This window comes from Lissotriton helveticus, chromosome 8, assembly GCF_964261635.1.
Source record: "Lissotriton helveticus chromosome 8, aLisHel1.1, whole genome shotgun sequence".
In the NCBI taxonomy this organism is placed as follows: Eukaryota; Metazoa; Chordata; class Amphibia; order Caudata; family Salamandridae; genus Lissotriton; species Lissotriton helveticus.
Genome location: NC_136069.1, coordinates 731,126,759 through 731,142,440, shown reverse-complemented (window position 1 = coordinate 731,142,440; position 15,682 = coordinate 731,126,759). Strand labels below are relative to the sequence as shown.

The 15,682-nt window shown below is 45.6% G+C and overlaps 1 protein-coding gene across 4 annotated transcripts in view; it reads left to right on the top strand.

The window, feature by feature from the left end:
• Positions 1-15,682, top strand: part of ARHGEF7 (Rho guanine nucleotide exchange factor 7) — a 951,496-nt gene that overhangs the window by 734,703 nt on the left and 201,111 nt on the right. For all 4 annotated transcript variants that reach the window (XM_078657529.1, XM_078657531.1, XM_078657528.1 and 1 more), the window contains one exon: positions 9,900-9,989. In XM_078657529.1, the coding sequence (XP_078513655.1) occupies positions 9,900-9,989 (90 nt within the window). The remainder of the gene's footprint in view (positions 1-9,899; positions 9,990-15,682) is intronic.

Here is a 15,682-nt window from a genome sequence, read left to right as displayed (position 1 = left end):
AGCAAAGGCTGTGGATCCTCTTGCTGCCCCTCTCTCTGATGTTCTTCTATTCCTTCTTTCTCTTGCCCAGCAGGGCTCTGCTCTGGGCACTATCAAGGGCTACCTTTCTGTCCTTTCAGCCTTTCTGAGGCTGCCTGATCAACCTTCTTTGTTCAAGTCCCCTATTGTAAATAGATTTCTAAAGGGCATCACACACACGTTCCCTCCTGTTCCGTTTGTGATGCCTCAGTGGGACTTGAACCTTGTTCTTACATTTCTGATGTGCGCTCCCTTTGAGCCACTTCACAACTGTCCTCTCCGCCTTCTTACTCTGAAGACTGCTTTCCTGGTTGCCATCACCTCTGCCAGGAGAGTGAGTGAGCTCCAGGCCCTTTCTTGTACTCCTCCTTTCCTTTCTGTCTATCCGGACAAGGTTGTGTTGCGTATTAAGCCATCTTTCTTGCCCAAGGTTGTCACAGCCTTCCACATCGGGCAGTCTATCACCTTGCCAACCTTCTTTCCGCCACCGCACCCCTCTAAAGAGGAAGAGCGGCTCCACCGTCTGGACCCAAAATGTGCGCTTTCATTCTATTTGGATCGCACACGCCAGTTCCGGGTGGATGACCAACTCTTTGTTGGTTACGTGGGCGCTAAGAAGGGGAAAGCTGTGCACAAGAGGACCATTTCCCGGTGGATCATCTTGTGTATCCAGGCATGTTACTGCTTGGCTAAGAAGGAGCCCCCTGTTGGATTGCGGGCTCATTCCACCCGAGCCACGGCGACTACAACTGCCCTGGGCCGGGGAGTGCCCTTACAAGACATCTGTTAGGCAGCTACGTGGGCATCACTGCACACGTTTGCAAGACACTACTGCCTGGACAGCCAAGTCCGGAGGGATGGCTTCTTTGGCCGTTCTGTCCTCCAGGACTTTCTGGTGTGATTATTGGTTCGCAGACTCACCACCGGGGTTGGTATTGCTGGGGTATCTATTCTAAGGTAAGGAATCTATCACTAATGTGTCTCTTTCAGATGCACAAGTTACTACTTGTGTAACGATATATCTGTAAGAGACATTAGTTAGTGATAGATTCCTTACCGACCCACCCATCCTCCCCGTTCTGTGAACCGATATCTAGGGTTAGGGTTACCCCCCTTCAGGGCCCTAGTTTCAATGGCACCAGTGTTGGTTTTTAACATGGCGCAGCGCTTCTGGCGCGGAAAAGCTGTGTCTAAGAACTGACGTCCGCACGCAGAGGCGGCGTCTAAGTACTCCGACGACGTCATCACGACGCCTACCGACGCGCAAGGGTACTGCTACGCAAAAATTTCCAGATCCAGTCTGACGCTTGGGAATATTCTAACGTTAAGATTCTAACTCTAACTAATGTCTCTTACAGATATATCGTTACACAAGTAGTAACTTGTGCGTTGCCAACTTCATATATACAGGTCCAAAAATAACTCCAGATTTTTTTTTTTGCTAGGTTATACTTGTGAGGGCGCTCTGCACGAGCGAGACACCCACTACAAACCTCACAGCTGAGTCTCCAGGCTTTGTAAGTGTGGTCAGCCATTTTTATATAGATAGTGGCCATGCGTCATTACGCTATGGCGAACTATCTATTGACTGTGCCAACCTGGGTATGTTTGGTATCAAACATGTTGGAATCATACCCCCAACACCGTTACCGGTGTTGGAGGTATGATTCCATGCACTAAGGGGCTCCTCTAGGAAGCCCCAGGTGCTCCTGATGACAGCCTTCCAGGGTCTGCGCGCAAGCTGGTGCTTCTGCCAACCCCAGACATGATTCTGCCCTCCTGCTGCAGGGCTGAGCTCAAGCAGGGGAAGGTAGAACAATAGGTTTCCTGCTACAGGGAGGTGTGACCACCTCCCAGACAGGGCTTACTGTATTGGGCTGGGATGGGGGCACTTGCCAGCCACCGGACTGCATTGAAGGGCACATTTGGTGCCCTCCTTGAACACCCAGTTTGAGCCAGTTCAGGTAGCCACTGGATCCTGCTCTGGTGCGAAGCTGGACAAAAGACATTGGAGTATCCTCCTCTCTGTCCAACCCCTCCTCTGGGAGGGAACCCTGAATCGTTCCAACCCTTTCCCTAGGGTACTTAAGAGCATACCCGTGGTTGGCTCTTCAGATTAGTTGTTGGACAATATTCAAACCCAAAGCCACTTCCACTACGACTTCGTGGTCACCTTGGACTTCGTTGGACTTAGCCTGGAACCGATACTCCATCAAAGAAGACTCTTGCTGCTCCAAGTCTCGTTGTTCAGCAAGTCTTCTTCATCGTTTGCGCCTGTGCTTCATCTAGGTTCCTCTCCAGGCCTGTGGGTGTCAAGACACCCGAAGGGATCACTCCCCTGCATCTGCAGGCACCGCAAGGAAGCTGATCGTTCTTCTGCTCCTGATGTCCTACGGACTCCGAAAGGTCCAGCAACACAGGTGGTAGTTCTGCATCTTCCTTGAGGCCTGACCTGTCCTGTCCTGTCAGCAAGTATGAGGCCAGTATCCCTCATCTCAACCAACAGAACAGAATCCCTTTGCACCGCATCGACTTGCCGCCGCCTAGGCTTGTTGACTCTGAATTCCAGAGATCTTCAGGCCACAAGAAGCTCCAGCCTCCAGCATCTGTTCCTGCTAAGATCTTCGTCTTCACCACATCTTCTGCACTGTGGGCCTACATCTTTGATGAGCTGCTTGAGGTCCTCTTGCGACTCCTGTGCCTTTGGCTTGTGTGTCCTCTTGAGGTCTTCTTTGGCTTTAGTGAGCTCACCTGCTTGCTCAGGGCCTGCTCTGACTCTCCTGCACTTGCTGAGTCCCTTGGACTTTGCTGGCCTCAACGGTGCACCTTCTTCGTTTACCACATATGTTGCTGCTGCCAAGACTTGTTGGTGCTCCCGCCAGACACCGACCCCCTGGTTCTTGACTTCCGACAAAGGACAGCTCTTAAACGGCACCAGGTGGTCCACAGCGTGACCGTCATCACTCCTGCATCTTCTGTCATTGGTGGACATTGTTTTTCCGTGCCTCCTGGTCAACTCCGAGTGGCATAGACTATGTACCCTCTGCTTGCAGGTGCTCCAATTCAAGAATCCATCCTTGGATTCCACCGGACTCTTTCACCTTCTTCGCCTGGGGCATCTTCTCTGAAGTCCTCCATTGTGGTAGACGGTTTTTCTGACTTCACTTCACACCTATGCATCCGGCTTCCCTGGTGTAGGTGTCCTGGTTTCTGGCGTATCCACTGGTAGGGTGACTCTCCAACCTTCTGTCTTACTGGGGTTTCTTCGGGTTTCACTGGGAAGGGTCCATCTTAAAAACTGCAACTGCGACTTTCCCATTGACTTGCATTGAGTACGCGGCTGTGTTTCCACTCTGCACAGGAGCCTCCATGGGGTTCCTTGGTACTTACCTCGGGTGTTTCTTTGTGTCACCAGCTCTTCTGAGTCTTCTAGTCCCGGTCTCGACTTCGTTCGCAGTTTGCATTCCACTTCTATAGTATATGGTTTGGACTCCACTGTCTATTTGTGCTTCCTTACCTGTTTACAGTTGAAGTATTGTTTGTATTGTGTTTATATCTCTGGGTAGAAGATATATTAGTGAGTGTGTATAATAATTATTCTTATGTTTTTATAACTACGCTGTGTGGTTCTTTTTTGTTTAACCTACATTATATGATTAGTTCTGGTAAAACCAGCTGCTTAACACTCCTTCTTAACTAATCCTGAAAGCTGCTCTCCACAGCTACCACTTAGACAGCGTTCTATGGTTGTCTAAGACCACTAACCTCCCCAAAAGGGTTGTCTGGATTATTGCAGAGTGCTTCATTTAAATAAGTGTGCACCATATACTAAACCAGCCTCCTACACAGTCGAAGTGGGTGTCCCACGGGACCATAATAAAGCAGGATGTTTCACTATTATAGGCTATAATGCCAATGAAAGCCAGTTTAATAGCCTATCTATGTCCCTTCTAAAAAAGGCAAATGCAAAACAACAGTTGATGGACATAATGCAGAACAATGTCATACATTCATCCCAGTACAGAGATCTGGGCCTAAATCCATCGGTTTTTTTTGCACTTCACACCACCCCAGTTCAGACATGGCCATATGCAAATCAGGCTTGACCCTGTGCCTCATGGGAACAGTCCAACCCGAACTGGACCAAACTTGAGCTATAACCATTCAGGCAACAGCACCCTCAGATTTTCTACAGTACATCCTGTGAAGGGAGTCTCCCTAAGCTCTGCTCAGTTTCTTCAGCTATTACTTCTTTTTGGATCATCCAGAATATTTAATATTTAATTTCTGTGTCCCAAAAGTGGACACAAAGCCTGATCGACGTTGGTTCAGATGCCAGAAAGGACTTTTGTCCCTGTGTTCATCCCTTCATTTTGGGCCAGGAGTGGGTGAAGAGGAATGAGAGGAGCAGCTGGACCCTTTAACCAACCAGCTTAAAGTACTGGACTGACGGAGAGACCTGGGTGAGGCCAGTGGTCGGGACATTTCCCCTGACACTTGATTGCTTTCTCCCTCTACTTTGGTATGGAAGTGGGGGCTTTCTACGTTGTGGTGGTAAAGGCAGCCAAGGTCCTTGGCCTCGAGCTCCCTTCGGTGGCAGTCAGGATTAACCTCATAACAGATGTGCTTCAGCTGCAAGTTCCAATTCTGTACCCCTCTTGTCATTTAATGAAGCCCTCACTGTTGTCCTTCTGGGCACCTGGTCCAAGCCCAGCATAGGGGCTACTGTGGACAGGACAATTGCCAGCCGCTACTTCCCCGCTTCGGGTGACCCAGTGTTCCTGACTCAACATCCCTCCCCTGAGAGCTTGGTTGTCCAAGCCTTGCCTTCGATAGGCAAATTCCCTTCTGCTCCCCTAGATAGGGAATCTAAGAAGCTGGACCATCTTGGAAAGAGGATTATTTTCTTCCTCCAGCTTGACGTTGCGGTCGGTGAATACCGCTTGTCTCGGGCTACGACCAGAACCTTGACCTCACAACTACCACCCGTCCACCTCAGCGGCTACTGAAGGGGCGCCCAGCCACGTCCTGCCCAGACCAGCCACCCTGTCATGCAAGCTGTCCAGCCTCTGCCGTAATGGAAACGTTTCTGCCTATGGCACCAGAAATAAAACCTATATCTTCTACTAGCATAATTTGGCAAATATCTCCATGGCTGTGGACGTGGGACCCAGCGTCCTTGTGGAGACAGGATTGCTGGCAGTCCATCACATTGGACAAGTGGGTTCTGCAGATAGTCTGAAGGGATTACTCCCTCCCCTTCAGGACTACCTCACCCTCCATGCCACACTCGTACGAATGCATGTCAGAGGATCATTTGGTGCTTCTCTGAGTGGAAGTTACGTCTCTCTTGGCCAAGGGAGCTTAAAGAGGGTCCTGTGCCAGAAGTAAGACTTGGTTGTTACTCCTGCTACTTTCTGGTACCCGAAAAAACAAAGACCTGCATCCTATCCTAGATCTCTGGGCCCTCAACAACCTCCTCTGTAAGGAGAGGTACAAAATGCTCACCTTGGTACATGTCCCTTCTGCCCTCGACCCAATAGACTAGATGGTAGCGTTGGACCTGTAGGACGTTTATTTCCATATCCCTGGCCTGCCTGCCCACAGACATTACTTACGGTTCACGGTGGGCCGCGATCACTTGGTTTACTGTGCTCCCTATAGCCTTACCAGTTCCCTTTGGGTTTTCACAAAGGTGATGGTTGTTGCAGCTCATCTGCTCATATCAGGGTACTAGTCTTCTCCTATCTTGAAGACTGTCTATTGAAGGCGTGCTCTCCCCAGGCTGTCGTCTCCCACCTCCAGACTATTACGGATCTCCTACACTCATTGGGGTTCACTATCAACATGCCGAAGCCACAACTGACTGCCTCTCTGAGTCCAGGATATTCCGGCTAGGATAGCGATGTTTCAGCTTCTATCCTGGATTTCGGTGGGAATGACTCTGAGGCTGCTGGGCCACATGGCCTTATGCATCGTGCTTGTAGATCATGTCAGACGGCATATGTTGGCTCTGCAGTGGGACCTGAAGTTTCAGTGGGCGCAGCATCACGGGAACCTTCCCAACTACGTTCAGAGCTCAGAGGGAACTGCGAAACCGCTGCAGTGGTGGCTAACAAACCAAGATTGGGTCGGGCTTGATCCCTCTCCCTTCCCCCAACCAGATCTAATGGTGGTGACAGACGATTCACTCCTGGAATGGGGCTGCCACCTGGGAGAGGGCGAGATTAGACGCGTCTGGTCCCCGGCGGAGTCCAGTCTCCACATCAACCTCCTGGCGCTCTGGGCGATCAGACTGCCACTGAAAGCATTCCTTCCCTCTCTGAAAGGGGAAATGGTGCAGGTGTTCACAGACAACTCAACCGCCATGTGGTACTACAACAAACAGGGTGGGGTGGACTCGTTCACTCTTTGTCAGGGGGCTCTCCTCTTCTAAACATGGATGGACCATCAGGGCATAACACTGGTAGTTCAACATTTGGCGGGTTCTCCGAACGTCAGAAAGGACGAACCCCACAGTCGGTGCCTGGTCGATCATGAATGGCGTCTCCATCCGGAGGTGGTGCAAGTTTTTTTTCAGCGGTGGGGAGAGCCTTGGTTAGATCTCTTCGCCTCTGTAAAGAAGACGCAATGTCAGCAGTATTGCGCGTTGGAGTTTCCCAGGAGGTGCTCGCTCAACTGCGATTTTTATTGTGAGTGGAGCTTTGGCCTCCTCTATGCCTTTCCGCCTATACGACTTCTGCCCAGAGTGCTCAAGAAGATCAAGCATGACCGGGCTCTAGTCATTCTTGTGGCTCCAGATTGGGCACGACGAGTCTGGAATTCCGACCTTCTGAGCATGGCCATCGATCCTCCGATGAGATTGCCCCTACGGTAGGATCTTCTGTCGCAGCAGCAGGGGAGAGTTGTTCACCCAAACATGTCCAGTCTCCACCTCCTTGCGTGGAGATTGAGCTGCGGCAGATAATGGCTTTCGACTTTCCACCTGAAGTCTTTGATGTCATCTTGGCAGCCAAGCCTCCCTCCACTAAATCAATATACGCTTGCAGATGGAAAAGATTTGTGGCTTGGTGAACAGCAAAGGCTGTTCCTCCCCTTTCTTGCCCTCTTTCAGAGGTTCTCTTGTGTATACTTTCTTTGGTCCAGCAGGGCTCTACGTTGGGCACCCTTAAATGTTATCTTGCAGCTATCTCTGCCTTTGAGACTTCCAGATCAGACTTCCTTGTTCAAATCCCCCATTGTTAGTAGGTTCTTTTAGGGCAGTACTTGTTTCCTCCGTCTCATTTCATAATGCCCCAATGGGATTTAAATTTAGTTTTAACCTTTCTTATGTATGCTCCCTCTCAGGCTACTGACGCTTAAAGCTGCTTTCCTCATTGCCATCACCCTTGCTCACAGAGTTAGCGAGCTTCAGGCTATATCTTCCAAGCCTCCTTAACTGTATGTCCATCCGGATAAAGTGGTGCTTCGAACAAAAGCCTTGTTCATCCCTAAAGTGGTCACACCCTTTCAAGTGGGACAATCCATCACTCTGCCCACCTTTTACCCTCCCCCGTATCCCTCCAAGGAAAAGAAGAGATTCCATTGCCTGGACATAAAACAAGTGTTGTCCTTCAATCTTGATCGTACCAAAGACTTCCGGGTGGATGATCAACTCTTCGTTGGCTATGTGGGAACCAAAAAAGGTCTGGTTGTGTAAAAGCGGACCATCTCTCGATGGGTTGTCCTCTGCATTTAAATATGCTATGCATTTGAGAAGAAGGAATCTCCTATGGGGTTGTGTGCTCACTCTACTAGAGCAACAACAGCAACCACTGCATTGGCACATGGAGCCCCACTCCTTTATCTGTCAGGCGGCAACGTGGGCATCCCTGCACACATTTACCAGACACTATTGTCTGGAAACCCAAGTCCTCCAGGATGGGAACTTTGCCCGTTCAGTCCTCCAGGACTTCCTCGTGTGATCTTGGTTCGCGGACCCTCCTCCTGAGATGGAATTGCTGTGGTGTCGGTTCTAAGGTAAGGAATCTTCAACTAATAGTCTGTATCAGATGAACAATTTACTTACCTTTGGTAATGATGTATCTGGTAAAGACATGTATTAGTTGTAGATTCCTTACCTCTCCACCCATCCTCCCAGCTCTGTGAACTGATTTCTAGGGATAGGAACTCCCCTACTGGGCCATAGTTTGGACGCATCAGTGGTCAGTATCTTTTATGGCTATGCCCTTCTGGCGTGGAAAGTCGTGTTAAGAACTGACGTCAGCGCACATGTACTTCATCTATATAGGTCCAGCAACGTCATCCTGGTGCCAAAGACGGACTTGAAGCCGATCGACGTCACCTACCGACACACAGAGGTACTGCTGTTGAAAAATCTCCAGATCGAGCCGGATGCCTGGGGGAAATTCTAATCGAAGGTATGTAATCTACAACTTATATGTGTCTCTACCAGATACATTTTTACCGAAGGTAAGTAACTTGTTCTTCTCAACTCAAGAACCTTCCTGCGCCTTGCAGGCAATTTAGTACTTCTCAGAACTAATCCTAAGATTTATTTCCAAGGTTCCTTCGAATTTTGCCTCAATTAACCTATAATATATTGGACTTTCTTCTCATATCCAACATCACCAGGCGAGAAGTCTATTCATACGCCAGGTATCAAATTATATCTAAAATTCTACTTGCATTGCGCTAAACAACTCATGAGAACTGACCAACTGAAGGACACACTCATAAGGGTGCTTCAGTTACGATTGCAACTATCGCTCTATGAGTTTCAGCTGCAATCCAGTTCTGCGACTTGAAGGTTGGCATCCCTCTCACAGCGAAAACCAGGGTGCACTCAATTAGGGCAGTTTCCATCTCAACTACTTTGTTTGCAGAAGTGCTTCTGGAGTAGATATTTTTTGATGCGACTTGGAAGAGTGTTCATATAATTAATGCTACATTATTACCTGGAATCGGCATGGCGCAGTGATTCAGCAGTTGGACAGTTTTTTCCACACCACTTATTTCAATAAGAGGAGCCTCATTTAGTCCCATGTGTTTGCTTATATATTCATGCCAATTTTATTATATTTTTATATATATATATATTTATTAAATTGCATGTGAATGTTATGTATATATTTTCTACCCACCATTCGCGCTAAGGTTATAAGATATACAAGTACAGTAACTGCTTGCTATTCTGATTCAATCACGTGAATCTATGTAAAATCCCAATACTGGAGAAGAATATAAGTTACTTACCTGTAACTGCAGTTCTCCAGTATTGTTATTTTTCATAGTTTCACATGCGACCCACCATCCTCCCCGTAAATTATAACTCTGAATTATTATTCCCCCACTTGTGAGGGACTCAGCCTCTGTTTGGATTGTTCCAGTGGGTGCTGTCTGTTGCCCGATTTGTTATAGATCAAGTTTGGTCCTTTTTTTAAAAGGACATAGGCTATTAAACTGACTTTTTCCGTTGCCATTATAGCCTATGATAGTGATACATACTGATTTATTATGGTACCGTGGGACTCGCACTTCGCGGAATGATTAAAGCATGTGAATGTATGAAAGATACCAATACTGGAGAACTGCAGTTACAGGTAAGTAACTTATTTTCTTATGCCGCTGTATATATATGTGAATCAGCTGTGTGTGTGTGTGTGTGTATGTATATGTGTGTATATATGTATATGTATATGTATATATGTATATGTATATATATATATATATGTATATATATATATATATATATATATATATATATATATATATTCAGCAGATTCACTTGTCTTGATTTTACAATTAGACAAATTTGTTGTAAGTAATACAGTTATTTCTGTCTAAGCCAGGCTAACAATACCTGTCTCTTCTAAATGAAGGCACAGCTGCATTAGAAGAAGATGCTCAGATTCTTAAAGTAATTGAAGCTTACTGCACAAGTGCCAAAACACGGCAAACCCTCAATTCGAGTAAGTGGACATTTTTGTTTTGGTGATACTTCTTTGTCATTTTCATAGGGGAGTCTTCTGATTATGGGACTAGTGGTTTAAGCATGCGGGATTAATGCTTGTTTACTGCAGATAAAATGTGAACATGTAAGTTGAAGAAATTTGAGGTCCACTAATAATATTTACCTCCGGTGTTTTCAGCTGAAGACTCAGCTCTGTGAAAAAGGAGTTTAGCCACTTGTTAAAACATGAATATTTTCAAAGGGGTTTGCGAAAAATAAGCAATGTTATTGGCTGAGATGAGTTACAAAAGTTAAAACATTTATTAATACAATCAACTTTAGTTTCATTAGTACAGTGAGCTAACACAGTGACCAAAAGTTAAATGTGTTATGAGTGAGACAAATTGGTGATACGGTCAAAGAGTACAACATAGAACACTTCATGGTGCATGAATGCACGGTAATGGACCTGATAATTGATGCATGTTGAAGGTACACAAGTATAAAGGGGTCACTCGACATGTTTAGTTGCAGGAGAAATTTTTTCAAGGCTATAATATTGTGTCCAAGGTAAAGATGATGTAAACTCAATGTGATGTAACAACAGTAGAAATTAAGCGTCATCAAAATGTGGGAAACATGTCTGGGGTTTGTGTATCTCAAAAGCAAGTACTGGAAATATGTTGAGAACAAGTAAGGAATTAAGGTGAACATTTCTGGAACTAAAAAAAAACAATCAATTTGAGTGCTCTCTAAAACAGTCAGTCCAAAATATACAATAGTCTTCTGTTCTGAATCGACCATCTGTCCCATTCCACAGAATCCTTAGCATTGTAATGTGGAGAATGGCTATCAGACAGTTTAATTATTTTTTTACTGTAATTTCTTCTTAACACTTCCTGGTTAAAAATACAGCCCAAAAAGGGCCTACTTGAAATGGGCACTCTGCGCTTCTTTTAATGTAATGAAGATCCCATTGACCGTGAAAATAAACTGCTGAGATTCTGAACGCAGGTAAAACAAAATGTACGTTTGTGAAAACAGTTTTGTTTTCCAAAGTGAGATTATGAAGCTTGTTTGCCCCACAACATTTCCAAATCAGAAATTTTACTTTAAAGTTACCTTCTGACATCCATTTTTAGTGCTAGTCTTTGCAATTTCATCTGCTGAAATGCTTCAAATTGTCATTTCTTCTGCACTAAAAAGTTTGTTCTGTCAATACAAAACATGTTCAACTCTTAATGTCTAGACATGACTAGTGACTCCTGTCTCACATCTCTTTGCTTGCTCCGTGTAGACGCTTTTAAAATCTTTTTTGAAACTCAGAATTCAGCGACCTCTTTAACATCTACAAGCAGGCTTCATAATGGATAAAATGATTATTTTGTAATCTCCCTTCATTAACGTTGATATTCCTTATTCTTTTACTCCATTTGAAAACAGAAATGTCCCTAAATATTCTGGAAGAGGTCTACTTGCCTCTAAACTAGGGGCATAGTTCTAATTATGTGTCTCTATTTTCTGTAGACCAATGCACAGCATTAGTAATGTTTGGAAAAGTGTAAAGGGCTCCAATCTGATTTTAGATTAAATTGCTACATTTTCATCCTACATTTTTGTGGTGGTTCATTTATTATTTTTAATGAGCGAATGTCTCATTTAAAAAATAACAATCCCTTTTTCCATTGGCCATCAACAGAGGTCCTTTACACGCACAAAATACCCTGTCCAATGTCAGTGTCACTTTTTGTCGGTTATGTTTTTTATTTTTTTACCCAGTAGATAGGATCTGAAGGCTCCACTTCCCTGCATCTTCGATTATCTTTAGACATGCATGTTTTTGGTGTGATGCACTTTATATTTGTTTTGTTTGAATAATGTTTCCCAAGCCTTCTCTCTGAGGCCGAACTTTAATTCATATAGGCGAGTCATCCTATTACAAATAAATACTACTCACCAAACAACCATATTGATTTTGAGTAAATAGCAGTCATACTATAGCTTTGAAGCTTGCTTTAGATAAAAGCCAATCTTTCTACTGGTATTTGGATAATCTTCTCAATGTGCAGCATAAACAAAAATAACTATTTTACATAATACATTTTCTTCTTTGTTTATTTGAAAAAAATCATTCGTATTTGTAAATCTGTTCAAACTAGTAAGACTGTGGCTTCTGAGGTGGCACTTGTTTTCACAACCGAATTCAATAATGTATGCCCATGCCCAAGCTTTAACAGAAGAGATGGTTCTTGCCTGCAATGCAGACAGTATTTCATAAAAATTGTTAGTAACTATACATCTGGTACTCCTAAAGACCCATTTCCCTTCAAAGTTCTCAAATAACATTTCCTATGAATCACAAAGTGTTGTTGGACATCCTATTATTGTCCCTGAAATATAATGTCACTTCGAACAAAAGCCTGCCTTAGACCTAGACGAAGCACTAAATCTGCATTGGTCGCTGTCTTGAATGATCTTCAGCTAATTTACCAGCTGAAATCATTCCTGCACCTTAATTCTGTTAGGCTTGTCGGCAACCCTCAATACGGTTGACCGTAGCCTTTTTTTAACAATCTTACCTGACTCATTTAATTTCTCCACAATAGATGTCAAATAGTCATTGGCAACAACATTTTTCCTGAATCAGTGTCTCTACCAGAGTCCCACTTGGATTGTTGCTTTGCCCCAGCTAATGTAACATCTACATCCAGTCTCGATCTAAATTAATTCGAGGTTTTGGGTGTAAAGTATATGGTTGTATGGGATTTCATACAAAACTATATCATGGAATACCATTACTGTGAAAACATTATACCTTAACTGTTTAATTCAAACTTTCAGAATGAATCGAATTTACCATTTCATAGAAACATATTCATAGAGTGTCTTTTTGTTCAACATCGGCTTTTACTTGCTTATTTTTTAAGGTGTACATAGAAGTGTTTGCAGGTCTTACTTTCAGAAGCAGTTTTGTCAGTTATTTATTTCAGTGCTTTACTTCAGAGTACATTGTAGGAAAGTGCCTCTTTTTGACATGGGCACCCCCACTTTTTGTCTGCTATTTGATGCCATTTTGACTGAAGTGCACTGGGTTCCTTCTAACTAGGTCCCCAGTGCCAGTGCTCTTTCCCCTTAAATAAGGAAAATGTTCAATTGTTCCTCATTTGGCAAGAACTTTAGCACCTCTAAGTCCCTAGTAAATGTTACCCCTAGAACCTAGACCCTGGGTACTAAAGAGGGTCCTTAAGGGCTGCAACATGCATTGTGCTACCCTAAGGAACCCCCCACCAAACTTGTGCAGACTGCTATATCCGGCTGCGTGAAATGGTGCAGACAAATGTGAAAAAACATGGTCCACACCCTCTGCGTCATGCCTCCAGACACTGCATGAAATATATTTGTTACCCCTACAGCAGTCCTTGCAACCCTAAGGCAGGATGCATTCTATTACATGTGAGGACCTATTTGCATGAGCAGATATTCCCCTGTGCTGTCTAGTGCTATTGCCAGATAGTACAAGTGAACAGGGAAGCAATCTTAAGTTCATGTACTGGACTCCGGTCATTATGAGTTCCCCAGCTACATGATGACATAACTGAAAACTATGGTGTTTCGAATTAAACATCTTGTCTTAATAAATCCGTACTGATACAGTAGTGGATTAATAAACTCGTGCACACAGAGGGCACCTTAGAGGTGACCTCTGAAAACGTACCAGTCTTATAGTATTCTGTCTGTCTGGTATAGTCCAGCCTGCCACCAGACATGGTTCTGACCCCTGCAGGTGCAAGCGCACGCTCTCCGAGGCCAGAAACAATGCCTGCTTCGGGGGAAGGTGCTCATACCGCTTGCCAGGATCACTAGTGAATCTGCATACCAATGCCAGGGGCTTCAAAGCCCCTACCACCTTTGATATGCGACCACTGCATCCCCAGAACTGGGAGATGCCACTCCCTGCCCTGTGGCCCATTTGGCACCAGAACAGATGGGATATTACCTGTGCAAGGACGCTTGGTACACCACGAAAGAAGGATTCCACCATGTTGAATCAAATTCAGCCACATCACAGAACTCACCTTGATCGACCACGCCATTGTTAACTTCAACATCTACGAACGCTCAGCACACAAACACCAAGCCCGAAACCTCATCAGACCTTGACCAGGCCGTCCATAATTTCCCTGCCGACCGAGTTAGCGTGATGAAACCAGCAAAAAACAATAAAACCTCAAAACAAGCCAGCTGGTACACAGTCAGGATCACCAAACGCAACTCTTATCCAACTCGAGAAACGATGGCAAGCCACAAGGTACCCCTCCGACATCGACACAACAGCCAACCACACGAAACAACTCTTCAAAATAGTCAAGGAATTATCAAACACTGCAGCCACAGTGAAAACCATTCATTCCTCCCAAGAACTTTACTACAACCTCTCGGACTGCTTCCACAGCGAGATCACCACCATCTACAAGAAATCCGACCCACAGCCATCAACCTCAACAGCTCGTCCAACCAGCACACAACAGCTGAATGAATGCCACCTGGTCTCCGTTCACCACTCAAACCACCATGGCCATCATGTCATCCATCCAGTCCGGGGCACCCACGGACCCCGGCCCCCACCGCATTTTCAACCTCAGAAACAACCAGCATCATCAACACCTTCATCTTCACAGCAGTCTTCCTGTACAGATGGAAACACGTAGATGTCAGACACCCCCCCCTTAAAGATACCCTCCACTGTCACCAGTGAACCATAAAATTATCGACTAATCTCCCTGCTTCCGTACCGGGCCAAATTACTCGAAGGGCATCAACCAACAGCTCACCGAATACCTGGAACAAAACCACCTATTTGACACCTCCCAATCAGGATTCCATGTCAACCACAGCACAGAGACCGCGCTATCGGCTGATATAGACATCAGAACCCTGATCCTCCTCGACTGCTCTGCGGCGTTCGACACTGTTTCCCACCACATCCTCATCAACAGACTTAGCAACATCAGCATACAACAACACACCCTCAAGAAGATCGGCTCCTTCCTTACTGGACGCACACAGAGCATCCGGTTACCTCCTTTCACCTCTGAACCCAAGGCCATCATATGCCGTGTAGTCCAAGGATCATCCCTCAGCCCCACCCTGTTCAACACCTACATGGCCCCCCCTTGCAGACATCATCAGATCCCACGGTATCAGTTTCATACGCAGACGACACTCAACTTATCCTCTCACTCACCAAAGCCCCCTCCCCCACCAGAACTAACTTCTGCCATGCCATGACCGGTGCAGCCAACTGGATAAAAGACAACTGCCTTAAACTCAACACCGACAAGACAGTAGTACTGAACTTCAAGAAGAACATTTCTGTAAAGGACCACAGATAGTGGCCAGCAGAACTCAAGTCAACATCCACGCGTACTGACTATGCATTCAACCTAGGCATCATCCTCGACAGCTGGGGTGTAGTGACTCCAAGGGTAAGGGGCCCATTGGTTACTACCGTTCACTAGCCCTAATGCCCCTAAATTGAGTATTTAGTGCCCCCTGATGCCAGGAGCTTAGATTCCTCTCACTAAAGAAAGAAGAGGACAAAGAGCAGAAGAAGCTAGAAGTGAGGACTGCCTGTGGACTTATGCCACCAAACCCTGTCTGCTTGCTCCTGTCCTGACAGTTGCAGAGAACCCGACTTATTCTGCAGCTGTG